The sequence below is a fragment of the Ovis canadensis genome, chromosome 18 (assembly GCF_042477335.2).
Source record: "Ovis canadensis isolate MfBH-ARS-UI-01 breed Bighorn chromosome 18, ARS-UI_OviCan_v2, whole genome shotgun sequence".
Lineage (NCBI taxonomy): Eukaryota > Metazoa > Chordata > Mammalia > Artiodactyla > Bovidae > Ovis > Ovis canadensis.
This window is the reverse complement of record NC_091262.1, coordinates 38,492,600-38,518,615: the sequence shown is the minus strand read 5'-3', so window position 1 is coordinate 38,518,615 and position 26,016 is coordinate 38,492,600. Positions and strand designations below refer to the sequence as shown.

General features: G+C 50.1%; 1 protein-coding gene across 1 annotated transcript; it reads right to left on the bottom strand.

Annotated features, from left to right (window-relative positions):
* LOC138423764 (liprin-alpha-1-like) lies at positions 1 to 26,016 on the bottom strand. Its single transcript, XM_069560054.1, has 12 exons — positions 25,900 to 26,016; positions 24,707 to 24,808; positions 24,073 to 24,237; positions 21,878 to 22,081; positions 19,827 to 19,973; positions 18,317 to 18,433; positions 14,006 to 14,137; positions 10,676 to 10,899; positions 8,644 to 8,875; positions 3,791 to 3,933; positions 2,779 to 2,939; positions 1 to 1,522 (listed from the first exon to the last, which is right to left on the bottom strand). The coding sequence occupies exons 1-12, from the start codon at positions 26,014 to 26,016 to the stop codon at positions 1,461 to 1,463; spliced, it is 1,806 nt and encodes a 601-aa protein (XP_069416155.1). The 3' UTR covers positions 1 to 1,460.

The following is a 26,016-nucleotide window of genomic DNA, read 5'->3' as shown; positions in this document are numbered from 1 at the left end:
TTTTAGTCAACAGTCTTTATTATTCATATATCCACAGAAACAAGAATGTAGCAGGGGGAGGTGGGAGGGAGATTCAAGAGGGAGGGGACACACGTACACCTATGGCTAATTCATGTTGCTGTCCGGCAGAAATCAAACCGATATTGCACAGCAATTATGCTTCAGAAAAAAAGAACATAGCAAGGTGGTCAGGAAGTATGAAACAAAGATTTCTCATAGAGATTTATAATCACAACTCTGTGTACATCTGGGAGCAGGCTGCCCACCACCATCAGACCTTCCCACCAGCATCAGACGCTTAACCCCCAGCATCAGACCCTAGTCCAGCATCAGGACCTCCCCCAGGATCAGACCCTAGTCCAGCGTCAGATGTTCCGCCCCCAGCATCAGGGCCCTCCCCCAGCATCAGGCCCTAGTCCAGCATCAGGCCCTAGTCCAGCATCAGGCCTTAGTCCAGCATCAGGCCCTCCCCCAGCATCAGGCCCTCCCCCAGCATCAGGCCCTAGTCCAGCATCAGGCCCTAGTCCAGTATCAGGCCTTAGTCCAGCATCAGGCCCTCCTCCAGCATCAGGCCCTCCCCCAGCATCAGGCCCTAGTCCAGCATCAGGCCTTAGTCCAGCATCAGACCCTCCTCCAGCATCAGGCGTGGCAGCCCCACTTGTCTGACGCTCCTGAGCACACTTAGGCAGCCCCAGAGCAACAGGACAATAGTTCTTGCAGGATGTGCATCTTTAGGAATCACCTGTGGAGCAGCAGCAGCTGGGGTCTGTTTCAGGCCAAGGAGAGGCAAAGAAGAGGCACTTGTGCCAGAGGCAGCGGTGGGTGTGGGCACGTTCCCCAGCTCTGCTGCCTCCCGGAGGGGGCTTTGCTCTCCTGCTCTTCTCACATGCTCACTCCAGGGCCCCAGGGCTGTGTCCTTCCAGATTCACGGTCTCCTTGATATCTCAAGCCCAAGTCCTGAGTTGCGTCCCAGTCCGGGCTGGCAGAGGGCTGGGAACACCCAAGCTCAAGGGCTGAAAGGATCCCAGGGGGACAGCCGGGCCCCAGCGGGTGGCAGAGCAGGCGATGAGGGTGGCCGCCCACAGAGAGCCCCACAGCAGCACTGGAAGGAGAGCAGGGATGCCTTAGCTCACTTGGGGACGTTGCCTGGCCTCAGCACTCAGATGTCACCCCCAGCAGCTCTGGGGACACAGGAAGCCGGTGAGTGACACCACACCACTCAGGCCGTGTGGGTGGGCACTGCTGACCATGGCCTCGGTTTGCATTCCGGTTCCAACTGTCCCTCCAAGGGCTGGCGGGCTCCTCCTCCGAATGGCACAGATATTTTCTTTGTGGGTGAACACATCCCAGCTTGTTTCTGTTGGCACTGTTGTTGCTCTTCATGTGTTTTCCTCTTTTCATCCTGTGCTTGCTGCTCTTCTAGTTTAACTTAGGAGCAGCCCCCTTATTTTCTGCATTTCCTAGTTGTCAGCTTTCCCTGGGGCTTTCCAGGTGGCGCTAGCGGTAAACATCCTGCCTGCCACTGCAAGAGATAACGAGAGATGTGGGTTCAATCCCTGGGCTGAGAAGATGCCCTGGAGAAGGGCATGGCAACCCACTCCAGTATTCTTGCCTGGAGAATCCCATGGACAGAGGAGCTACTGGGCTTCAGTCCCTGGGGTCACAAAGAGTCAGACACGACTGAAGCAGTTTAGCACACACTCAGGTTTTAGTTCAGTCACTCAGTTGTGTCCAGCTCTTTGCTGCTCCGTGGACTGCAGCACTCCAGGCTTTGCTGTAAGTCACTGTCTCCTGGAGTTTGCTCAAACTCATGTCCATCGAATCAGTGATGCCATAGAACCATCTCATTCCTGCTGCATCCACCAGAGAGGTGGCTGGGGCTCGGCAAAGTGCATGGTCCCACTGCATGGATGTGAACCGGCCCTCACCACTGCCTCACCGCGCGACCATCACTGTCTCCTCCCCTGTAAATCGGGAGGTGGCAGCACCTGCTTGGTAAGGGGCACACACAGCATCTGGTATACAATCAATGCACCATCCAGCTCAGTGTTGTATTTACTAACAAGAGGGATAGCACTGAATAATCTGCTCCTTTTTCTCTCTTCTCCCTTCACTGTGCTCCAGACCACATTGTTTTACTCACCCTGTAAATCCCACACCCAGCAAAAAGAAGACACTCAACAAATATCTGGCTGAAGAGGCAGGAACATACCCTGTCCTTAAGGAGATGAAGCCGAGAGAGACGGGGGCCTGATGATAACACTGTGTGATGAGGAGACCCCAGGAGGACCTGCGTGGCTGTGGGCTGGGGTGGGGGGCATGGGCAGAACCCCTCATGAGCTCCTGGGGATGGGGAAAGTGGCAGGAAGGAGGGGATGCTCTTCCTTGTGGGGTGCCCACAGATCGTACCTCACTCCTCTCTGATGAGCACTTAGGCCGTTTCCAAACACTTGTCACTGTTCTGGAGGAAACAGTCATTGCCCGGCTCCTACTCAATCCGTTTCGTAGAATACGTTTCTCATCGGAGTAAGCATCTGCTTTACTCATTCCACGCTCCGTTCATCCACCCATCCAGCCAGCCCTCTGTTCATCCACCCGTCCACCCATCCACTCATCAACTGATCTGGTCATCTGGGACCCTAGAGAAGACAGACGCCTCCTCCACTCCTCCCAGAAGGACACCTAGCGTGAGTGACAGGAGCCTCATGGGGACAGCGGGGGAGACACAGAAGGGACATACATGCAGACCCTCCTCCCTCTGAACGGTGAAGCACCCACCTGGTCCTAACGCCTCCTTGCTGGTGTGTCCAGGCTGGCCCTTTTCCTTCTTGCCAAACCAATGACCGATGGAAGACTTGATGCCCTTCTTCTTTGGGGCTTTCTGGCTGCTGTTGCTGTTGCTGGGGTTGCCCCTGGGACCGTCCTGAGAGCCTGTCGCACTTCAGGGAGAGAAAATGACCTTTAACAGGCACCCTTGTGCAAACACACACCCCTTCATAAGACCTACTGATAGAACCAGCCACCCAGCAACACCCACGCCTCAACCTCGCAGCAGACAGTGGAGTCTCCTTCACCACCCACACTCCACACGAGCAATGCAGGCTTCTGGCCACAACCAATGGCCCAGGAAGCTGAGATTCTCTGACTGGAGCCCTCCCCCAAGGAGGGAGGTCTTCACTCCAGACGAGCTGGTGCAGAGGGCGCCCAGACCCTCCCTCAGGGTCTCTGCTGGGCAGGTGACGACGCTCCCAGAGAAGGCGAGCTCCCCAGTTCTGGGCAGTTCCCCCCGCCTCCTGCAGGGTGACCGTCCTCGGCCGTGGCAGGAGAGTGATGGTCACTGTGCAGGGCTGCTGGTCAGGTGACCACATGTGCCCTCCATCGAGGGCTGCCTGGCTCACGACGGGAGCTCAGCAGGTGGGGGTCTGAATGAGAACAGTGTCAGTCACAGGAGGGGACAGACAGTCTCCTGAGAGGAGACCCCTGAGGAAGAGGGAGGGACCCTCAAGAGCAAAGCCGAGAGGCATGGAGCCGTAACCATCAGGAACTCGCCCCAGGCCTGGCAGACCTCTAGCAAGAGCAGGAAGAGACCTCCCACAGGAGTGAACACGTAGAGACAGATGTTTTCTAAAATCACTGAGGTCACTGAGCTCTTCTCCCCCAGCACCTGAAGTTCACCACTAAACACAGGCACCGAATCCAGTGGGATTCCTTTACAACCATCCTTGCAACTCTTTCAAGACAAGAGCCACAGGGCTCCTGAAACTGACGACGAGGCGAGCAGGCGCCTTACTTGTGGGCGTCCCTGATGTCCTCATCGCTGGCTGTGCGCAGTGAGCCCGTGAGCCGGTCCAGCCGAAAGGACCGCAGCGAGGCGGAGGTCGAGGTTTCACATTTGATGGTGTCATCTTCTACCTCTTCCTGTATAGCTGGCAGCTGAGGGAGTGAGGTAAGTGTAAAATTGGCTAACAATAGACTGTGTCGAAAAAGGCAATCACACAGGCTTTATGTTATAACCAGAAACTTACTTGAAAATATATTAGCTATGCTATCCGCCAAATACAAAAAAAAGCCTTGTTCCAACTTAATGCCATCTTAAAGGACTGTTTGTTCAAGAGAAGTGGGGCCGTGGAGCAGCGAGAGCACCCCACTGAGTGCAGAGACCCCGGACGGGAGCCTCCCTGCAGCCGGGCTCTGCACTCCCTGAAATCCAGCGAACAGATGGCCCTGCCAGGCAGGACAGCAGAGCCACGCCAGCACCGAGAACCCTGCATCGCATGAACTGCCCTGATGAAAGGACTGTGCTCATCGCCAGATGCTGCTCGGAGGCACCACTAGCAAGAGTAAGAAACCTCTCAGCAAAGCCGTCCAGACCTTTCTATTTGAAGGAGAAAAGGAAACAGCTTGTACCACTACCCAAGATCATTTGTAGTGATGATGCAGGTTACTGAACCCATGACAACAAGTCAAACACAGAAAAGGTACCTAAGCCCTCCATGCGAACACCATGTGTCTGGCTTGTATTTCTCAGTAACATACAGACTGGGGGCTACACACTGAAGTGCTTACACCCAGTTGGAGTGTCATTTGCTCCCGGTGGTTTACATGAAGCTCTCCTAGGTCTTCACTAAGAAATAATCTTGTATCAACCTAGAAGGGGTGGGGTGGGGAGGGAGATGGGAGGGAGGTTCAAAAGGGAAGGGATGTATGTGTACCTATGGATGGTTCATGTTGAGGTTTGACAGAAAAGAACAAAATTCTGTAAAGCAATTATCCTTCCATTAAAAAATAAACTAATTAAAAAAAAGAAAATGATGATCTCGCCTGGACTCCCAGCTCTTCCGCTAGTCCTGGGTCTGAAGATAGGAAAGACACTGGTGGCAACAGTGTGGGGAACAGATGAACCCCTCGGGGTCCAGACAGGTCTCACTTATACATTTGGGTGTGTGGTTAAGCAGGGGAGCTTTGAGGAAACATGCATGGCAAGTATTTTTATAAACAATGAGTGTGTTGTTTTAATCAACTAACCAGTCCTTTTTTAATGGGATTCTGTAAAGAACACTGGTCCCGTGCAGCCCCACAGGAGCTTGGTGACAACAAAGTGACTTAGTGCAAAATACAGCTGAACTCATTTAACAGCAGCTGGATAAGCTGGGCACCCTCCCCTGACCTCTACCAAGAAACCTCAGACAACAGAAGGCTACAAAGGCTAGAAATTATCCACATGGAACTGAACGGGTATCAATCTCAAATTCAAGTTACAATAAGCACTTATAAAAATCAGAAAACAACAAAGAACAGAGCAGGGAAGTGACACACCTGGGTTGACTGTGGACTCAGTGGAGACAAACACCTGCCTTAGAGTCAGGGACCATGGCCAGCCCCTTCCCCCGGGCCTCCTCCTAAGGAAGGCTCTGGGTCCGCAGCCTGGCCGCCCTCCCCCAGGATGGGAGCCGCCCCACTGGTGCCCACGTGACTAGGATGGGCAGTGCCGTGTCCTCACTTACCAGGAGAGCAAAGCAGGCCACAGAGCGGGCGAGCGGCACACCCAGGGCACCAACCCCAGGGTGATGGCGCTGCTCTGCTGTGCCCAGCAGAAGGGCTCCTGGACACTGAGCTGCCTGAACTGGAGCACGGCTGCCCGAGTCCTGCAGGAAGGCCCCAGGAGTGCTCCATCAGCGGGCTGGGAGTGGGAGAGGGACAAGGAAGGCCAGCCCTCAGGGCACTGGACTCCAACAACAGGGGCTCAACCAAGTGACCAAACGGGAGAGGCAGCGAGCTCCCTCCTGATGCTCCCTCCATCAGGGATGCCGTGATGGACACGAGAACCTCTGGAGCAAAGCGGGCTGGACGGCACCACAGGAAGTGTCCCGGCTCTGATCTGACCAGTCCGAACCACACTGCTGGGTGTGGGAGCCTGGGCACGGTGCTCGGCCTCTCTAAGCCTCAGTGTCCCTGTCTGCTGAATGGGGATAACAGCAGCCTGGACCTCACCTGGCGTCTGCGGGAGTAGATGACAGACTCGGAAAGCACTCGACACGGTGCCTGGCACACAAAGTCTCCTGCACACTGCTACCCACTGTCATTAAATTGGCTTCCCCCAAATCTAACTTCTATGGCTCTGATTCAGTCATTTGTTTAAAAAAAAACTCTAAGCGGAAATTCCACGGTGGTCAAGACGTTAGGACTTGGCACTTTCACTGCCAGGACACTGGTCTGATCCCTGGTTGGGGAATTAAGATCCCATAAGCTGTGCACCATGGCCAAAAAAATAAGTAAAGGAAAATTTTAAAATAGTAAATAATACTGTGTCTATTATAAATAAGCATGAGATGATTAGAAGGCAGACAAATGGGAGACCGGCAAACTGTTACAATTGTCCCAACAAATGACCTATTTCCAACAGAACCCTCAGCACCCAGTGGTGGGTGAGTTTCATTACTTCCATTAAAATGTCAATTATTCACCAGTACATAACCACACAGTGTTCATTCATGTAAAATGATAAGGACTCTCTAATACTTCACAGAGAAACAGAGGCATGCTAAATTACTAAATAGTTCACCTTTCGACGATGCTTCCTTAAATCACTAGGCTGATAGATGCATGCAAAGAAAGGAGAGAAACCAGATTTCTTGCGATTTTGAAGCTAAAAATTCAAGACTCAGTACAGACAAACACAGTATAGCAAAAATGATGGCAAACATATAAGTGAGATGAACATTTAGAGAACATGTAACTGGAAACAGAACATTTCTTTTGACCACAGAAATTAGATAAGCTATTCAAGATTTACTAGAGAAACACTATAAATTATTACTCAGGAAGATACAATTCTATTACAACATCATGATCTATTAAAGCACAGCATTCTGTACAATAAAGGCCCTTAACAGTTGTCTATTCTCAGCCAAACTTCTCTATAAGTTAGTTTCTCTTCATAGAAAACATGTTATACTTTAAAATAGTAATTTAACTGATGAGGAAGTTACCATAATACCTATTTAAACACTGAACAAATCAAACCATCTATTGGACATTAACACAAAATTCTTACCTAGAATTTGATTTAAAAGTTCTCAAAATAAACGTATTAAAGCAGGTTCCCTGTGAAAATATGTAAGAAAGAAAGCTAGCATAATAGCAGGTGCAGTCTTTATATTTTATTAACCATAGAAGATGCTTTTTAAAGAGTCTAGCAGAGACATTAACTGTGCAAAAGCTGATGAGATTTATAGTCTTAAAAACAAGCACCAACACAGAAAGGATATTGTGTCAAAAGTCCATTAATTCTACACTGAAGAAGATCATTTCTTTAGATAAGGATAATCTCATTTATGAATGACACATGATATGCGGTTTAGGATCCATCAACATTACGCTTGTAACTGCATAGTGCTATGCTAATTCAAACTTACTGCTATGGGGGAAAACACCATTTGATGAGACATGAAGACAAAGCACAAACCCAACTAAGGGGACACCTGCTGTGGACCACAGCACTGCTATGACCAGAGTAGGTGGGAGGACGGGGAAGGGGAGATGGATGGGTCAGCCGCAGCCTCGGGGGCGAGGCGGGGCAGTGGTGGGAAGCTGGGGTCTGGATTGACAACCACTGAGCAGACAACAGGATGAGCCAGGAAATCAAAACCACTGATGAAAGCAGACACACCGTCAGAGAACTCCAACAGCAGGACAAAATATACAGAACTGTTCTTTTACAAACACTCGGAAAGAAATCAATCGTGAAACTACAGAGAAATCGTCACAGAATTTTAAATATCAACTAATTAGCCAACGAAGCAAATTATAAAAAGTGTCTCCAAAGACCACAAAATGGACTAGTTACCACTTCACATGCCGCTAAATGATTCACAGTTAATTTAATTATATGCCGACTAACAATGCAGCTAAGATGAAACGGGTGGTAACCAAAAAAAAAGTGAAAATACAAGCGCAGTTACAAAGCAGAGTGTTGTAAACATGAGTTCATGGGGTAAACAGCAATGCACTCGCAAAACCTAAGCTAAACATGGAAGAAAGCTGGAACATGTGCTTTAGAGCCGCACACTCTCTCACCAAAAGCCCTAGGTCGTCATCCCGTTTTCAGACTCGGAAGAGTGAGGAAGCCAGACTTCTTCACTGGGGCCGTGGGGCACCGGGCTTTTAACCTGGTTTCACACACAGAGCTGGCCTCACCGCGCGGCCAGGCCCATCAGCAAGCAGACCAGTTGAGATTCCTAAGCCAGGGGTCCAAATATCAAGACTCATTTGTCGCTGTGTGATTATGGAATGATTTCGCTCAGTCGTGTCCGACTCTTTGCGGCCCCATGGACAGTGGCCTACCAGGCTTCGCGGTCCATGGGATTTTCCAGGCAAGAATACTGGAGTGGGCTGCCATTTCCTTCTCCAGGGGATCTTCCCAACCCAGGGATCGAACCCGGGTCTCCAGCATTGCACACAGACGCTTTACCGTCTGAGGCACTAGGGAAGCCCAATTCATGACTAGGCAGTTTTAAAAATCTTAGACCTCTGAGCGAGCAAATGTACCTGATTTTCTTCTGGGTAAAAAGAGAAAAAACAAACAAACAAAAGAAAACCAGTGTGCTCGGGGAGGGACGCGGCAGGGAGGAGGCAGACACACACCAGAGTCATGAAGCCCAGCTTGTCTTCTTCTGGCTCAGGGCTGGGCTGCCTCCTTTCGGGCATGGAGCGCCCTCTGCTGGGCGGGAAGGAGCCGGCATGCGAGGAGGCGGGATCCAGGTTGAGGGAGCTCGAGGATTCAAAGCGCCGAAGGTTGCTGAAGCTCCCACTGCCCACCCTGCTCTCAATCCCCTCCGCCCGCTGATCCGTGTTCTCCTTGTCTTTTTGGATGAACCTAAAACAGAATAAAATCATCACCTGCCTTTGTCAGCAGAGGAACATGTCTGGACAGCAAATGTGGGCTTGCATTCTGTGTCACGATTAGCAAATTCCAGGAAGAGTTGCTCAATTAACATCTCAGCAAAAAGGTTCAGCTTTCCCTCTTTGGAATATTCTCAAACTTAGAATCACTTATCATTGAGTCTTACAAAGTGGCCCCTCATCATTCACGTTTGATTTGACTTACTGACTCTAACATTCTGATGGGGCCTGGGTGGTGACTCTCCCTGTGAGGAGATACCTGAAGCTGACCACCTTTACCTTCCCTGCTCTCAGGGCAGAGATGCACGTGAGTGCCTCAGAGCTTTTCCACTGGGAATCCGGAACTCCGTATAACCAAAACAGCCATTCACGAGCAAGCTGGAGTTTCTACACACGTCTCCAGACCAGATGAAGTGCTGAGTTGCACGTTTCATTCTGTTTTCAGCTTGTGTATGTGCAAACGCATCACTTGATGAAGTTCTCCACCAGCTTTGTGTGAGTTTCTGGATTCAGGTCAATGTGCTGCATTGACCTAGAATTCACAGTTACTGCTCTTCTCCCCTAATGTGTCATGGATGATTTTATATACAGATTCAATGCATGATTATGCAAATAAAATGATTTTCCAATTAAAATACAAGATCCTTACAGGTAGTAAACTCTCCAGTTTCACTTCTACTTATACATCTTGAAAGTTTTTCACTGTTGACAAGTTGATGGACAGAATTGACCATTTACATCAAGTCAACTTGTTGCATAAGGAAAAATCATTTTTACCTGACAACTTGCTCTAAAAATAAAAATATTAATACAGAAGTGTTCCAAATTTCCTACAGGGATGAGGAAAAACAATCTTTCTGAGCTTGTCTGTGCTCAAACATGGCCCACAAAGTAGTCTGTCTCGGCGTCAAAAGTACAGGCGGCACCATCTGCGTTTGCTGGTTGTGCCATTCACCCCGGCCTTTTCCCCGAGCCCCCCGCACTCGACCGGCAGGAACGGGCACCTCGCCAGGGGTGACGGGATGAGAACAATCTGAGCAGCAGCTCTGCCAGGTCCTGTGCAGGGTCACCGGCCTGGGGCCACTCTGAACGTGGACTCGGGACAGGAGGCACAGCTGTGCGGGTGTGGCACCAGGCAGGCCTCGGGGCCCCAGCCACCCGGCTGCACCCAGACCCAGGGCCCCCTGCTCACCACGAGGCGGGCCTTTGGGTTCTATCCTGTTTTGTAAACTGTTCTAACTGCCAAGACTGGGTCTAAAGAAAACATTTTAAATATACTGATGAGATGAGAAAAATTCAAACACATGTCCTTGGATCACTGTCTTACAACAAGCCAATCTTCACAATGTATTAAGTTAAAAAGGAAAATGCAGATCTGAGTGGGAATTTGCCAAGCCCAGAACCCCAGCTTTTCTGTTCCAGGTGGCTTTTCACCAGAACGTAGAAGGCTCCGAGGGACACACGAGGGCAAACCCTCAGTGCTAGAGGGTGCACGGGCCACAAGGGGACACCGCCTCGGCACCTCACTCACCTTGGGGCCCAGAGCTGAGGGGGGGACACCCCACAACGCCCCCCCACAGAGTGCTGACACCACACTGTGGACAGAATGCCCCGGCTGACTGAGCTCTATAATCAAGGGCAATCTCAGAACTGAAAATTCTCGAAGCAGACCTGAAGTCAGTTTTCTCACTATGGCACACTCAGACTTCTCTAAGCAGAAGACAGCTCCTCAGAGAAGCCGAGCCTCCGGGGAGCTGGGCTCAGGCGCACCCACCAGATCTCTTCGTTGATCCTGTCCAGCTGCTCCTGAATCCTCATGGCCAGAGTCTTGGCTACAGCCGGCCCGCTGGGCGACAGCAGAGCGGGCGCGCTGAAGAGGGTGTCCCGGTCTCCCTCGCCATCTGACATGCCCTTGTCACTCTCGAACAGCTGGCCAAGGTTGGCCAGCACGCTGGCTTGCTGCTCGAGCGTCCGGTCCTGATCTTTCAGGGGCTGCACCTGGGCACAAGAGGACCAAGTCTCGTCAGCAACATTTTGGGCACCTCAAGTCTATCAGGAACTGAACACAATTTTACATGGAAGCCCTGACTTTGGACAAATGGGCCATGCTTATGAGACACTGCCATCTCTTAAGCGAGCAGTACTGAAGAAACGGGCAGGAGGAGAATCCAGTTCCTAGATGGCCTGGTGACATTGAGGTCTCAGCGTGGATGGAAGGCAATCCTATGAGGTTATCCACAAGGGTGCGCTGATGGAGTCAGAGACAGAAACCGAAAATTACAAAATATATCCTTGCTTCCATCAGCCAGGCTGAAGGACAATTAGAAAATAAAACCCTTCAGCTCCGCAGCCGCTGGGTCCACCCCACCGGTCATCACTGGTACTAGTTCGCCGAGGAGTCCTCGCGGGTTCCCAGCCCTCTGTTTTCCAGGCTGGTCTGAACACGCACAGACAGGAGTGAGCAGGGCAGCCAGGGGACGGGAGAGCCAGCCTCCCGTGGCTCTCCTCTCAGGGCACAGGCCCTCGGGCTGTTCTGGGGATGGCCCCTCACACCGCAAGGGCGCCTCTGTCATCTGAGACGCATGCAAGAGTGCCTGCTGGGCCCCGTGCCGCCCTCCCGCTCTCACACCTCACACCCTTCTCTCCGCAAATCTCCCCCCTGCCCCACTCTCACCCAGGTCCTGCCTTGTTTTCCCAGACATGACCTCAAAGCAACGGAGGGGCAGCCTCGAGCTGCTGGCTTGCCGGCTCCCTGTCCCCCGCGGCCAGTACCTTCGCTTTCTGTCTTTGTCACGACCCCTCCCCAGGGCTGGGCCTCCCCTTTCCTGGCTCTAGGACCACCTGCCATCATTCCTGCTCCGCTCTGGTGAACTAGCTGCCTATGGGTTCACCCCCATCAGCCCGATCAGCACATCCTCTCCATTCCCTCGCCTTAAAATCGCACATTTTTGAACTTTTTCATTCTGAGAAATTGTACTTTAAGTGTTCCATAGCAAATAGAAACACTCAGAACAATACTAACCCTTATAAACCATAATAAGAAGTTACATCTCAGGTGTAGAAAAGCTTCTGGAGGAAACATGGCAAGCCATTGACGACAACGAAGTCTATGGAGAGAAGCTGGACTTGGGCTCGGGGTTCGGGTGGTGGGGGACAGGACTCATTCTATTGCCCTCGCTCCTCTCATTGCTTTAGACTGTCTCAATGGACCTCACATGCATTCCTGGGCATTCCTCACATTCATTCCTCTACACCCCACTTCACTTCCTCACGGGGTAAAACAGGTCAAACGGGCCAAGTTTCCGAGTCACTCGACTCAACCTGGCAGCTCTGTGCTGTCGGCCACGGCAGTCACTCGCCTTGTGCAGCCACTGAGGATGTGACACAGGCCGGTGCAAAGCTCGATGTGGAAATCACACAGATTTCAAGACTCGCAGTGAAAAAAGTGAAACGGGCACACTCGCAGCCCGCTCATTTTTAGGAAATTTTAGATTGTGTATGTGGTTCCTATTATCTTTCTGACGGACAGCACTGTCCACGTGAAAGGCTCATGCTTTGTCTCAGCTTTCAGGTGAACCCAGAAAGGACTACTTAGAATTCTGAACCACACACAACGGCCACACACTCTAAATCCACCTATAATGCAAATCACATTCAATGTTCAAAACCAAAAACGCTATACACGTTACAGCAGTGGACTAGCCATAAGGAAAATGTAACTCCACTTCCGCTAAGCATCTGCAATAACTGTGACAATGAACCCAGCTCAGTTCAGCTCTTAACACATTTCTAAAGGATTTAGAGATTTAAGGACCTTGTCGTTTTGCATTTCTTCTAAATGCTTTTTTGCATTTTCAACTTCCCATAGGAGAGAATTCTGAAAAAGATACATACAGTGCTTTAGAGTCAATTCTTAACAGACGTTGCGTGGACTGCCGGATGGCTACTCTCCTGTCTGAAAGCATAAAGCACCTTGGGATGAGGGGCGGACCTCGCGCCCAGAGTGAAGTGTCGGCACGAAGCCGGATGACAACTGTTAACACTAACTTGTACACAGAAAAACTCCTCCTTCCCCGACTGATCTTCTAGATCCAAGGAGGCCAGGTCCCTGGGGTAAGTGAAACTGCTTTATACTTGCTTTCAGCTTTTGCAGTTCAGTGGTCACTCAGGAAACTGGCGCAGGTTTCACATGTAAAATTCAAACCTGAGATAAAACTATCCCCACCCTCAGGGCCAGCCCACAGGTCAGGGTGACGTGAGCTCTCTAGTGAGGTGTGGGTATCATCTTGGGTTTTGTGGGGGAAAAATGTGCCGCAGAACTTGTAGTGACCGTGGGTCTCTCTCAGACAAGCGTCGCCCAAGTGCTGACCTCGGCGAAGGTTCTGGGCCTCGTCTTTAGGGCACTGGTGCAGCTGGGACAGGTTTTCCCTGAACCTCCACCAGACTGTTGCCCACTGAGCTGCTCTGATAGAGGTTCTCAGACATTTTCCAAAGCAAATAAAAAGAGAGATGGCTGGAGTTGGAACATGAGAATGCTTGCTTTTACTTGCTTCCATCTTTTCTATCACATTATATAAAAGATCCTGAACTAAACTTATTGATTTGGCTGCATCGGGCCTTAGCTGCATCATGCGGGATTCCTTTGATGTGATTGCCGCGTGGCATGTGGAATCTTAGCTCACCAACCAGGGATCGAACCTGCGTCCCTGACCTTGCAAGGCAGGCTCCCAGCCACTGGACTGCCAGCAAAGCCCCAGAAATAAACTTCTAAGAAAGAAACGAAGGGGTGAGGGTGGACCTAGAAGAATGTTCTAGCACAGCGGCTGGTAACATCAGGGCCACTGGTGATGCCGCCTCACTGATGCTTTCTGGAAGGGTTGCGGGCACACATCTATGTCTGTTCCTTTACACACTGCCTGTGGATGCTGTCACGCTTATTGACTAGCATGAAATGCTGCTACTCTAACCAGTAAAGACATTCACTCTGGGGCCGTCTATGGGAGTTTTCAAACTCCTGTCCTGGAGATTTTCCCCCCACACAGACCGGGCCGAGCCAGGCCAGGCCACATGCGCCTCTTGTAAAGGGGCCGTGAAGCTGGCTCACCTTATCCTCCAGAGCAGCCATTCTCTCCTTCAGATGAAGCTGAAGCCTCTCATCTGAAACAGACAGAAGCTTATCCACGGTATCTGATGAGTGTTCGTTGTGTTCTTCATTCATTTTTTCTCTTTGCTTTGCCTAAAACAGGAAAAACGAAAACTCATAAACTTCAAGAGCAAGTATAGTCGTTCTTTTAAAAGCACCAGGGAGCCGCGACGTGAGCGGCCTGTGCCCTGGTTCCCGAGGCGGTCCCCTCCCACGGCCACCTCTGGTGGGCTCTTGAGCATCCCCAGAGCAGACGGGCGGGTGCAGAGGGAGGCAGGGACTTCACTGGTCAAAGGTCACTCCCAACACTTCTCTTTGGCAGAGCACCTGGGGGACCTCAGTGTCACCAGCCATTTCCTGTCGAAGCGGCTCGAGGAGCAAGCAGATTTACACTCAGAAACAAGTACACTTGAAAGGGGATCGGCTTACACACACGTCGGTGGAGGCATTTCCCAGTATATAAAAGAAGCTTGATTCTGGAGTAAGGGTGTAACATGAATTCAATTTATAAAGCAAAAAGTGAGAAAATTCATTTTGGAAAAAAAGCCAGTGGAGATAGACTTTCACATATTTTTCTTTACATGAAACATCACTTGAATTCTTTGTAATGATTGCTCTTGTTCAGTCCCTCAGTCATGTCTGACTCTTTGTGACCCCATGGACTATAGCACGCCAAGCTTCCCTGTCCTTCACTATCTCCCAGAAGTTGCTCAAACTCACGTCCTTCGAGTCAGTGATGACATCCAGCCATCTCGTCCTCTGTTGCAGCTTCTCCTCCTGTCTTCAATCTTTCCCAGCATCAGGGTCTTTTCCAGTGAATCAGTTCTTCGCATCAGGTGGCCAAAGTATTGAAGCTTCAGCCTCAGCATCAGTCCCTCCAATGAATAGTCAGGACTGATTTCCCTTAGGACTCATTGGTTTGATCTCCTTGCAGTCCAGTGGACTCTCAAGAGTCTTCTCCAACACCTCAGTTCAAAAGCATCCATTCTTTGGTGCTCAGCCTTCTTTACGGTCCAACTCTCACATCCATACAAGACTACTGGAAAACCCATAGCTTTAACTAAGTGTTCCTTTGATGGAAAAGTAATATCTCTGCTTTTTAATATGCTGTCTAGGTTGGTCATAGCTTTTCTTCCAATGATAATTCATATTCAGTTCAGTTCAGTTGCTCAGTCATGTTTGACTGTAGGACCCCATGGACTGCAGCATGCCAGGCTTCCCTGCCCATCACCAGCTCCCAGAACTGCCATCCAACCATCTCATCCTCTGTCATCCATGCTCTTCTTGCCTTCAATCTTTCCCAACATCAGGGTCTTTTCCAATATGAAAATTCATATTAAAAAGCTGAAAATAAATGCCTCAAGCAATTTTTAAATGTAATAACAAAGTTGGAAAGTCTGTGATTTATAAAATGAGCATCAATTTCATGGTTTAAAAAGCTGTTTTAGGACCTACTGTATAAAAAAAATGGAGAGAAGACAAAAGAATGCTATATTTGAGATTGGCCCTGTGTTAGAAATTGCTGAGGCCAATTGATTGGTCATGAGCATTTATTACACTCTTCCGTCCACTTTTGTGCATGTTTGAAATATTCCATCATAAAAAATTAAAAAACAGGTTGCTGCTGCTGCTGCTAAGTCGCTTCAGTCATGTCCGACTCTGTGCGACCCCACAGATGGCAGCCCACCAGGCTCCGCCGTCCCTGGGATTCTCCAGGCAAGAACACTGGAGTGGGTTGCCATTTCCTTCTCCAATGCATGAAAGTGAAAAGCGAAAGTGAAGTCACTCAGCAGTGTCCGACTCTTCGCGTCCCCATGGACTGCAGCCCACCAGGCTCCTCTGTCCATGGGATTTGCCGGGCAAGAGTACTGGAGTGGGTTGACAGGTCATTTTCTGGTAAATATTTTCTGTTAAAACAGAGTCTTCTCCAGCAACACAATTCAAAAGCATCAGTTCTTCAGTGTTCAGCCTTCTTTATGGTCCAACTCTCACATCCATTCGTGACTACTGGAAAAACGATAGCTTTGACTATATGGACCTTTGTCGGCAAAGCAATGTCTCTACTTTTCAATATGCTGTCTAGGTTTGTTGTAGCTTTCCAAGGAGCAAGCATTTTTTAATCTCATGGCTGCAGCCACCGTCTGCAGTGATTTTTGAGCCCAAGGAAATAAAACCTGTCACAGCTTTCCCAATAAGGCTTCGGCATTCAAATCTTTTTAAAGCAAAACGAAAGTTTACTTTGAATTGGCTTAGTCATGAACAGCATCCCAATCTCAACAGCCTCTGAGCAGCAGTTCTGAAAGTAAGGAAGTGCACCCCGATCAGGAGACATTGAGCTCTCTGCTTAAGCAGAGAGGGAGCCTCACCGAGGTCTCATGATGGGAGTCAGAACCACAGTCCCCTGGGAGCCCACAGAGGCTCTGCAGTCCAAGCACAAGAACACAGCTACGGTGGGGACAGTACTGACCCCTGAGGCTGGACCTGGGATCCCCACTCCATTTCCTGGATGGTCGGTACCGCTGTGTGGCCAGCCCTTCCGGGAAACCTCTCTCAGGGCTCTCTAATGCGAGCCTCCACCATCGCCCTTTCCTGGCGCGCCTTCTGTCGCAGCGCAACTTCCATTCTCCTCCTGTCTAGGAGCAGCCATCCTACACACACACCCCACGTCTGGACCGGCAGTTTGGCATGTGGGACTCCAGCGCCACGTCCGAGGCAAGCACCTCCACACCTGGGCACCATGCCCTCCGTTTCACGGGCCTCGGGCTGGCTCGCTCAGGTTTGAGGGCCACTCGTAAGGTCCAACTGTATGCTGAGCAGCTCCCCGGCCTGGCTGGTCAGAGCAACAAGCGTCCTCCTTGAACGTGGGGACCCCCTGGCCACCTGCCCACCACCTACGAGAGACCACATCTGGCCCTGCTCCCGAGGTTGGGTCCCTGAGGCAGCAGACAGGGCCACACATGCACACTGGATGGCAGAGACAGGAGCGGCAGAGAAAGGCAGCGCCGGCCCTGTCCAGCCGCGTCTCCTGCCCACACGCCCCTCTCCTCCATGCTGCTGGGTCTCTCTCCTGCCTGTCGGCCAAGAACAGCGTCAGCTCCACTCGCAGCGACCCTGTCCAGATGGCACGCGGGCTGTGACCCCAGGGGCGGCAAGGGGGCCATGCTCTGTGCAGACCACTGGCCCCGGGTTCGCGGGGGGCACACCCGCACGCCTGCTCACGCAGCCAGCGTGGCTTCGTGTGTGACACGTGGGTGACGGAGGGTGCTGGTGACCGGCTCGTGAGAGGAGAGGTGCTCCCCTGGCCCCAGGCCCCCTCCTCAGACTGCCTGGGGCGAGCCAGCGCGGGCAGCAGGCAGTGGCAAGCACGGGACACACGAGGGCACACGTTCTTCCTTCCTAAGCTGGGAGGTCAGTTCCAACAGTTTCGCCTCCTTAGTGGCAGAGCTTCCGGAAGACAAAAGTTCAGACTACAAGGCCGACCGGGGACAGACAGCAAAGATGCCAGGGGAGAGAAGAAACCAGCCCTTGAGGGGAAGATCACAGGCAGAAGGGCGCCGCCGGGCGGCTGTTAGTGACCCTGCTCGGGGAGGGTTTGAGAGCACAGGACACCACCGGCCTCTGGAAACCGGCGGCCTCTCAGGTGATCCCTGAGCTCCAGGGAATGCTCCCACAGCCAGGCCAGCACAGGCCCGGCCCGCCTCTCCATGCCCAGCCAGTGGCCACCAGCAGTGCAAGACAACACCTTTCCCACCAGAAGGATGGGGTGGCTGGCTGTGGGCACCTTCTCCCCAGCAGCGCCAAGTCTCCTAGACTCGGCCTCTCACCCCTGGGCTCCTGGGGACTGCAAGCTGGGAGTGGGGCCCTGGGTCTGCACCATGCCCCGCTGTGACTTATACAACAATGTATGAATAAAGACTGAAAACTGTGTTCATGACAGAGCTATTTTGGCCGTCTCTTAACGAGAATGGGATCTTTCTCGTTCTTTATCCTGCTAGGCTTTGAGTTGCTGACTGAACTCTGAGCAGCAGTGACTCGGAGCTGAAGCATCCTGGGGACACACAGAGCACAGGACAAAACTGCAGGGAAGTTAACGCAGGGATGACACGGGAGCGGGGACTGTCTGACACTCAGGGAGCGCTCCCATCGCAGACGGGCAGCACGACCCCGGTGTCTGCGCTCCTTTGTGGACTGAGCAGCACGGGGAGGGGCACCGTGGGACAGCAAGGGAACAGGCCCTCCCCGCGCCCGCCCCCCGGGAACCAAGAGCAGCACCTCGGAGAGCACAGCCACCCGCGGAGTCAGCTCAGCCACCACTTCTGTCAGCATCTGCTGCAGCTTCTGCTCTGCCAGCTCCAGGCACTCCTGCAGCTGTCGGTCTTTATCCTCCTTCTACAAAGGGAGAGCAGAACATCAAAACAGGCCAAGCGGTGTAGCCTCTGCCATTGTTAGTAAGCTGAGACAAAACCTAAACGCGTGTGTCTACAGGATTAGTTCTGTTTCGGAAGCCGCGTCACGGTAATTTTTCTCTCAGTGTTCCTGGGCTTGGTCTCAGTGGGCAGAACACCTCTTGCCAGAGTATTTGGTCTTCCTAAACGTCTCCAAAGAAGTCTTTAAAAAAAAAAAGTTCTTATATATTAAAGAAGATCAGGTTTCTGTAGAAGCTTATTCATTCTTATTGACAAGTTAAGGGTCAGTACTGACCCTTCTTAAAACATCACCAGAATCATCATTTGAAGGGAACCCTACCGACCGCTGACCGCCATGGGCTTGTAAGCCAAAATATGGCTTTCATCTCCTCTGAAATACAGACCTGATCAGAGTGTGCCTGGGGAAATGCCAGTCAACTAATATTTGTAAATGCATGATTATTCTTTTAACAGATCTTCTTACACGGAAAACTTTCAGTGTAGAACATTTAGACAGATTCTTTTGTGAAAAAGAAAAAAAAATGAAATGATCTATACACTCGGGTTCCTGAGAGGTTAGCATTTATTTCTAAGCAGCTTTCTTATTTTTTCTGTGTGTGTATTACTCTATGTACATACATAAACAATAAGATGTGCTTTAAAACCCTCAGAAAACAACAGCATATGGTACGTAGTACTTTCTGATCTGCCTTTTACAGCCATTATTTTGTATATCGGAATGCTCTTAATTAGCATTCCACATCATACATTTCAATGGCTTTCTAGTATTTTATTTTTGTAGTGGGGCCAATGATACACTTTGTCACACACCAGACTGACTCACTTTGTTTTGGAGAAGCCAGATTTGGTTTTCCTGATTAAGTCCTGATTCTGTGAGACCACACAGGAACAGGAGCAAGTAAAGCTCACCAAACCACAGGAAGTACAAACCCTAATCAGACTGGAGCTCTAATCCTGCCTGTTGTCACAGTGACCCCAGTTCCCAACAGGCAGCCAGCTGCTGTGAAGTTCCCTGCTGCTCTCTGCTCTTTCAGTAAAAATGCTAACAAGCCAACAGATTCAAGTCAAGTAAAACAAGAGTCAGGAGTGGAATTCCACAAAATGGTTAACCCAAACCCAAATAATTCAAACCTCGAAGTTGCAGTCACCCTCAAGTTTTAAAAAATGTATTTCCTTTCAGTACAGCTGATTTATCATGATGTACATCCACACTTTTGAACGCAGTGTTTTAGAGTCATAAGAACTTTACACTGGGACTTGATTTCCAACATGGGAGTCACATGAAAAGGTCTTTACCTTCCTTCCTCAGTATTCACTACTACAGAAGTCAGACTCAGTTCAGGAAAAGCCATTACCTGTCGATGCATAGAATCCTTATTTGCGATTTCATTTTCAAGTTTATCATGGAGGTTGTGCACAGAGATGGCTTTGCACTGTGCAGCGAGGTAGCGTTTCTCAAGTGTAGTGATTCTCTTCTCCATGTCCTCCTTCTGGGCCATAGCCTACACCAGGCATTGCAGAGGAGAAAAGGTAAGTCATTATCATAGAATATTCTGATACACTTAAGAGTAAAAAAGCGGGACTAAATCCTAAGTTTCAAATCAAACATAAAATTAGCGTCCTCAAAATTTAAGTCCTAGACATGGCAGTTTTCTGAGATGTGAGCAAAAACGCGCCTACCTCAAATGTCGCATTTGCCGTGATGGCACCCATCTGTCTTAACGTCTGTCTGGCCACTCAATTTACCAAGCTTCTTTTCTACATCAGAAACCCAACCAGCAAACAAAAAGTACACTAAACTACTCTGTCATTGCAAGAATTCCAGGAGGGAAGGTATCTGGCATGAAATGAGGATCTCTGTCTCCACACTATACAGGCGGGCTTGACCCAGAACAGGGAGGGACCTTCAACAGATCCTACAGGCAGCTCTGAGGCTCATTTCCTCAGGTAAAAGTTGAAAAAATCTCATGCAATTTCCTCAAAATTAAATAAGAATATTAATGAGTAGAAACAGAAGTCGAAGTGTTACACAACTGGGAGCAGCCTTCTCAAGCCTAGTTCTTCTCAAGCAGTTACACCCCATGTAGGAAACGCTCAAACCAGGAGCAGAGCTTGCTGCCGATGCCACTCCTGTCCGCCGGCTCAAAATCCATGCCAGGTCCCTCTGTGCTCACTAAGTAACCGATGTTGTCCTAACATTAAAAGTGAAAGGTCTTAAAAATGCTTTTTCCAGAATTCTCTGTGTATTAATCTCTGCCACCTAATCTCCTCCTGTTGCCAAAGAGTAGTGTGAACACGTTATACAAACATGTGCAAGTATTTCTGTTTTCAGTTCTCACACCGAGCTACTAAACAAGTACACCTGCTGTACCACATGTTGGAGGGGTGCACTCTGAGAGGGTCTCACGGGGGAGGGGTGGGGCAGGGTGGGCGCTGTCTGTCTGCGCAGAGAGGAGAGGCGAGGCTTAGAGGAGGAGGCCTGAGCCCCCTGCTCTCTTCTGTTTTTCACAGTGACCGTTAGGGAGCTTCTCATAAATCACGACACCCGCAGACATGTCTGCCAGAAACATCCTGATTCTGCATGGTTACACAGCACGGGCCTGAGGATCTGAGGGTGAGCAAACACCACTCGACTTGTCTGACCACTGGTATCACTGTCACACATCCTTTCAAGGAGCGGAACCTCAGAAAACTAGAGAAGATGGCCAGGCAAGCTGCCTCAGCAGAGCCCACACAGCATGTTCCCATCTCTTCGGGAGAGAGGGCTCCACAGATGTTCAGACTCATCTGAGTGAATCAGAAGGAAATTTCAGCATCATTGGGAATATATTCAGCAGGCAGGTAGGGGGATGAACTGGGATACTGGGGTTGACAGATATACACTACTGATACTATGCATCAAGTCAACAACGAGTAAGGACCTACTGAACAGCACAGGGAACTCTACTCAGTGCTCTGTGGTGAAGTTAACGGGTAGGAAACCTAAAAAACAGGGATATTTGTGTGTGTGTGTGTGTGTGTGTGTGTGTGTGTATATTGGTTCACATTGCTGTACAGCAGAAATTGACACAGCAGTGTAAATCAACTCCAATAAATGAATGAGTGGATGAATGAATTTTTAAAAAAGGAACACACTAGGCCCCCTAGAACTTGTGGAAATGAGGAGTCCACACCCAGGGTGCAGCACAGCGCTAGGACTGCCCTCATGTTGGTCCACTGCCAACGGACCGCCTGGACCAGGCCTCTTCTACCCCAGAGACCTCGACGCAGAGGCGGGAAGGCAGCCAGTGGCGGTCTCGCCAGTGCTCTGCTCTTGCTCACGCAGCCATGCCAAGCCTGAGATCACGGGGAGGACAAGGGACCCACATTCCGCCTCAGGACAACAGACACGTCCACTGTCACTCACTTCACGGACGTCCTGCTGTAATTTCACGTTTGCTTCCTTGGACTTGAGGAGGTCCTTCCTGGCCGTGTCCAGGTCCTTCTCCAGCTCTGTTACGTGGGCAGAGAGGGCTGCCAGGCGGTCCCTCATCTCTCTCTGCTCCCGTGACTTCTTCTCGATGATATCCTGGAGCTCGATCACCTGAGCCAGGTCTTCGTCGCGGGTTCTCTAAGGGGGAAAGGAAACCTTAGACAGCCTTGTTTCGGGAGGGAGGGAACGCAGCACTTCCGGGAAATCGGTGAAGTCAAAACTGCCTTCTGCGCTCTGGAGCTCACATGACCCTCACGGCCACTCAGACCTACATGATGCATTGGTGAAAGGTCTCAACAGCCCCACACAGACTGGATAGTAAGATGAGAACCAGACAGAGAGTGAGACCGAGGACATGCCTTTCCATTGGCGCTTGGCATGTTTTCTTGTTTATTATTTACATCAAGCACCCTGTCCATTAGTATCTTTTTCAGGTTATTCTTCTCTTTAAGAATCATCAGTGAAAACCAAAAAATTGAATCAGAATAAAGAAATAAGTAAAGACAGCAAAACTCCATTTGGAAAAACTCAACTCAAAACTGAAAATACAGCATAAAAAGAAAATACATGGTGATGCTATCCATCCCGAATAGAACCAGGTGATTCGAGTCAGAATTTGTCTCCTCCTGGACAAAGGTGTGCTTAAGAGATTCTGCAGCTCTGAGCCACATGTCTAGTTTACTAGTCATTAAAATAACCCAGGTGGGCTGGTCCTCAATCAGAAAGATAAAGAACATCTGATGTCCACCACGACAGCCTTCATCCTTTCTTAAAATGAAAGGATACAAATGACAAACCTTTGGACTGCAAGGAGATCCAACCAGTCTATTCTGAAGGAGATCAGCCCTGGGATTTCTTTGGAAGGAATGATGCTAAAGCTGAAACTCCAGTACTCTGGCCACCTCATGAGAAGAGTTGACTCACTGGAAAAGACTGATGCTGGGAGGGATTGGGGGCAGGAGGAGAAGGGGACGACCGAGGATGAGATGGCTGGATGGCATCACCAACGTGATGGACATGACTTTGAGTGAACTCCGGGAGATGGTGATGCACAGGGAGGCCTGGGGTGCTGCGATTCATGGGGTTGGGAAGAGTCGGACACGACTGAGTGACTGAACTGAACTGAACTGAACTAACTGAAATTACACGATGAATGATCCAACTTACCTTGTTATGCGTGGCACCTAATTCTTCTAACAAACTACACCTTTCAAGTGCTCCTCTTGTGTTGATGTGTGTATATACGTGAGTGCACTTCTTAGTGTAAGCTGCTGCTGCTGCTGCTAAGTCGCTCCAGTTGTGTCCGACTCTGTGGGACCCCATAGATGGCAGCCCACCAGGCTTCCCTGTCCCTGGGATTCTCCAGGCAAGAACACTGGAGTGGGTTGCCATTTCCTTCTCCAGTGCATGAAAGGGAAAAGTGAAAGTGAAGTCCCTCAGCAGCGTCCGACTCTTCGCGACCCCACAGATGGCAGCCTACCAGGCTCCTCCACCCATGGGATTTTCCAGGCAGGAGTACTGGCGTGGGTTGCCATTGTATAGTCACTCTAATACGTGGCTACTATAATGGAATACATTTAATGTATCTCATTGATCTTAACATCAAAAAAATCTGCTTATTAACAGCTTTAAATTCTAAGTTTGAGAGGAAAAAAAATGTTATCCTATCCTAAAATAATTCTATGACTTAGTTTTTAATTGCAAATTGATATACAGAATACAATAAATCTTGAGACATTTATACCAACTAATACTTTTTAACTGGCAGCTTCCCGGGTGGACCAGTGGTAAAGAATCCACCTGCCAATGCAAGAGGGCAGGTTGGATCCTTGGGTCGGGAAGATCCCCTGGAGTAGAAGATGGCCACCCACTCCAGTATTCTTGCCTGGGAAGTCCCAGGAAAAGAGGAGCATGGTGGGCCACAGTCCACAGGGTCACAAAGACTCGGACATGACTGAGCATGTATGCAGGCAACACTTTTTAACCATATAAAACTCTGACTTCTTACAGAAAAAAAGTATTTACAAGAATTCAAGAAGCTCAAAAGTCAACTAGTTACATAAATACATGCATCATCCACCTAACAAGGCTGCAAGTGTACAAATCCAGGATGGCCGGGTGGCTGGTACCTTCTTGTCCAGGGCCTTGTGGTGCTCAAAGAGTGACTTCAGCAATTTGAGCACCTCCAGCTCGTTGGTCATGCCGTCTGGGGACTGCGCCTGCCACTTGCCCGCCGTCGTCTGGAGGGATGGTATATACTGGGAAACCCGGCACTCCAGGTGCTCCATCAGCAGCTGCAGGGCAGGGCCAAAGGAGCACTGTCAACCTCATGCTTGAATTCAGGGCCGATAACCCCTCTCAGCCTCATGCTACAGCCGGAAACATGCTAAGGCAAGTCGGAATCCCGCCAGTTCAGTCTAAAGTTAGAGTGGACTTCCCCAGTGGCCCAGAAGTTAAGACTCCACACTTCTGCAGGGGTCATGGGTTTTAATCCCTGGTCAGGGAACTAAGACCCCATACAAACTTAGCATGGACAGATTGTAGGTTAAGAGAACTCCCCCGTCAAATGTACTAAAATTATAGTAGCTCTCATCATAAATTTGAAGCAAAGTATGAGAACTCCAAACTGATCCACCCTGGTCTGCTCAGTGGGAAGATGTGAAAAATGACTTGAAAACCAGATAGAGTTTAAAGACAGCAACAAGGAGCCCAGCGGTGACCCCAGCGGGGCAAATGTCAACACGTGAGAATTCCCCTACTGACCATAATGTTATTCCGCTCTGCGTTCAGCAGAGCTATTTCTTCTTCTCTTGCAAGAAGCTGTTCCCGGCATATATTGAGTTCTTCCGTAGATGTTGCCAACTCCTAGAAAACAGTGAAATGAGTAAGTAACTAAATGCAAACACAAATTAAAAGAGCGAGACTCTGAAGACTGACCCTGTCAAGTCTCTCCAGGCTCCACGCAAAGGGTCTCCCTGCCCCTCCAGAGAAGAGGGGGTCCACTGACCCCAAGACCACACAGACCACCACAACTCAGACCGGCCTTCAGCCTCCACCTCGACCTGGCAGGCACGCGGCAGGGGAGAACCCGGAATCCAAGCCTGCCTTCTCAAGACCCAGGGAAGTCTGAAAAACTTCCCTAAACATGAACCTAACAACAAAGTGGATAAAGAGATTCTTAAACGACACACAGACAAATAACCTAGAACTGCTGGGAAGAGTGAGGAAGAAAGGTAACATCTACAAGGCTATCAGGCTTTGGAGTGTTCCTCTAGGAAAAAGGCTGATGGCACACAAAGGCCATCTGTTAGCCTGACTCTATTGAAGTCACCCAGTCTTTCAGTAAACTGGAGAAAATGTTAAATTCATGTTTTATGTATTTTGTCACAATTTTCATGCACGCGGTGCCATCCACGTGGTGAACTTGCTCAAAGTGAACCACATGGAGTCTTTCATTCTTCTAGTTTTCTTTACACAAATAAAAATATCCCAGGCTACATATCCCCTACTACATACTGAGTATTCAGCACCTAGAACGCTGCCCAACACTTGTTAAGAGGCATGTAGTAGACATGTGAAGCTATGAGGGTGTATGTTATACACATAAGCAGTAGGTACCCGTCATTAAGATACTGGACACACCGTTCTGTGCTTTGTAAGATGGGAGAGGCTAAGGGGCTTAGCCTTTCTGCTTCAAGGACTGACTCTAGAGCTCAATCCACATGCCCCAGTGACTCCTCCAGACAGTGTTTCCCTTCTTGTGGGGCCCCCGCCCGTCCTCCACTCAGCCCCTGCACAACCACTTACAAGGTCAACCTGCTGGGGTCCATCTTGCCCAGAAGGCCAAAACGCCCTGGCCGGCAGGGCCCACAACCATGCTAACAAAATGAAACACAACTCCAACGCTTTGCCGGGTGAAGGCCAATCCGACGGGCCCAGCCCCCGGCTGCTCTCACCTCAGGCCGCTCTGCTTCCAGGACTTGGGCCGAGGCCAAGTTCTTCCTTGTCTTGGCCTTTGCCTTGGGGATGCAGCACTGGAAAAGTGCCCATAGGCGGGCCCTCCTGCGACCCAT

Bases quoted from the DNA above. Each gene is read 5' to 3' on its own strand.
- LOC138423764 (XM_069560054.1), bottom strand. From the start codon at position 26,016: ATGGGTCGCAGGAGGGCCCGCCTATGGGCACTTTTCCAGTGCTGCATC. The intron at 24,238-24,706 runs GTCAGTAGGGGA...CCTGCCCTGCAG, and splicing joins CAGAGCGGAATAACATTATG to CTGCTGATGGAGCACCTGGA. The intron at 2,940-3,790 runs GTAAGGCGCCTG...CTCTCCCTGAAG, and splicing joins GACATCAGGGACGCCCACAA to TGCGACAGGCTCTCAGGACG.